Source organism: Penaeus monodon, chromosome 30, assembly GCF_015228065.2.
Source record: "Penaeus monodon isolate SGIC_2016 chromosome 30, NSTDA_Pmon_1, whole genome shotgun sequence".
NCBI lineage: Eukaryota > Metazoa > Arthropoda > Malacostraca > Decapoda > Penaeidae > Penaeus > Penaeus monodon.
The window spans coordinates 11,101,691-11,101,973 of record NC_051415.1 but is presented as its reverse complement, the minus strand read 5'-3'; the positions used below and the strand labels follow the sequence as shown (position 1 = coordinate 11,101,973).

Below are 283 nucleotides of genomic sequence, written 5' to 3'. Positions count from 1 at the left end.
TCATGAAATTAATTTTCCTTTAAAGATGCGTGAGAACTTACCTAATCAACACGGGCGCAATGGCTATTAAGCTCTCCTTTGGTGACCATCCCCACTGCCTGTTTGTTACGTCCTGCGAGGTTTTATAATTGTTTGAAAAAAAATCTGGCTACAGTGAACAAGTTGTATAGTAATGTAGTAGTAAAAATGGCAAGGAAAAGAACAGAAAGCTCTTATTTGAAACCACAAATCTAATAAAGATTTTCCTGTCACTGAACAGTTCAGTAATACTCCCGCCAACAGC

At 37.8% G+C, this 283-nt stretch overlaps 1 protein-coding gene across 1 annotated transcript in view; it reads right to left on the bottom strand.

Moving 5' to 3' along the window:
- Window positions 1–283, bottom strand: part of LOC119592293 (DNA repair protein rad13-like) — a 4,516-nt gene that overhangs the window by 1,261 nt on the left and 2,972 nt on the right. Inside the window, 1 exon segment of the mRNA XM_037941121.1 lies at window positions 42–112. Within this exon segment, the coding sequence (XP_037797049.1) occupies window positions 42–112 (71 nt within the window).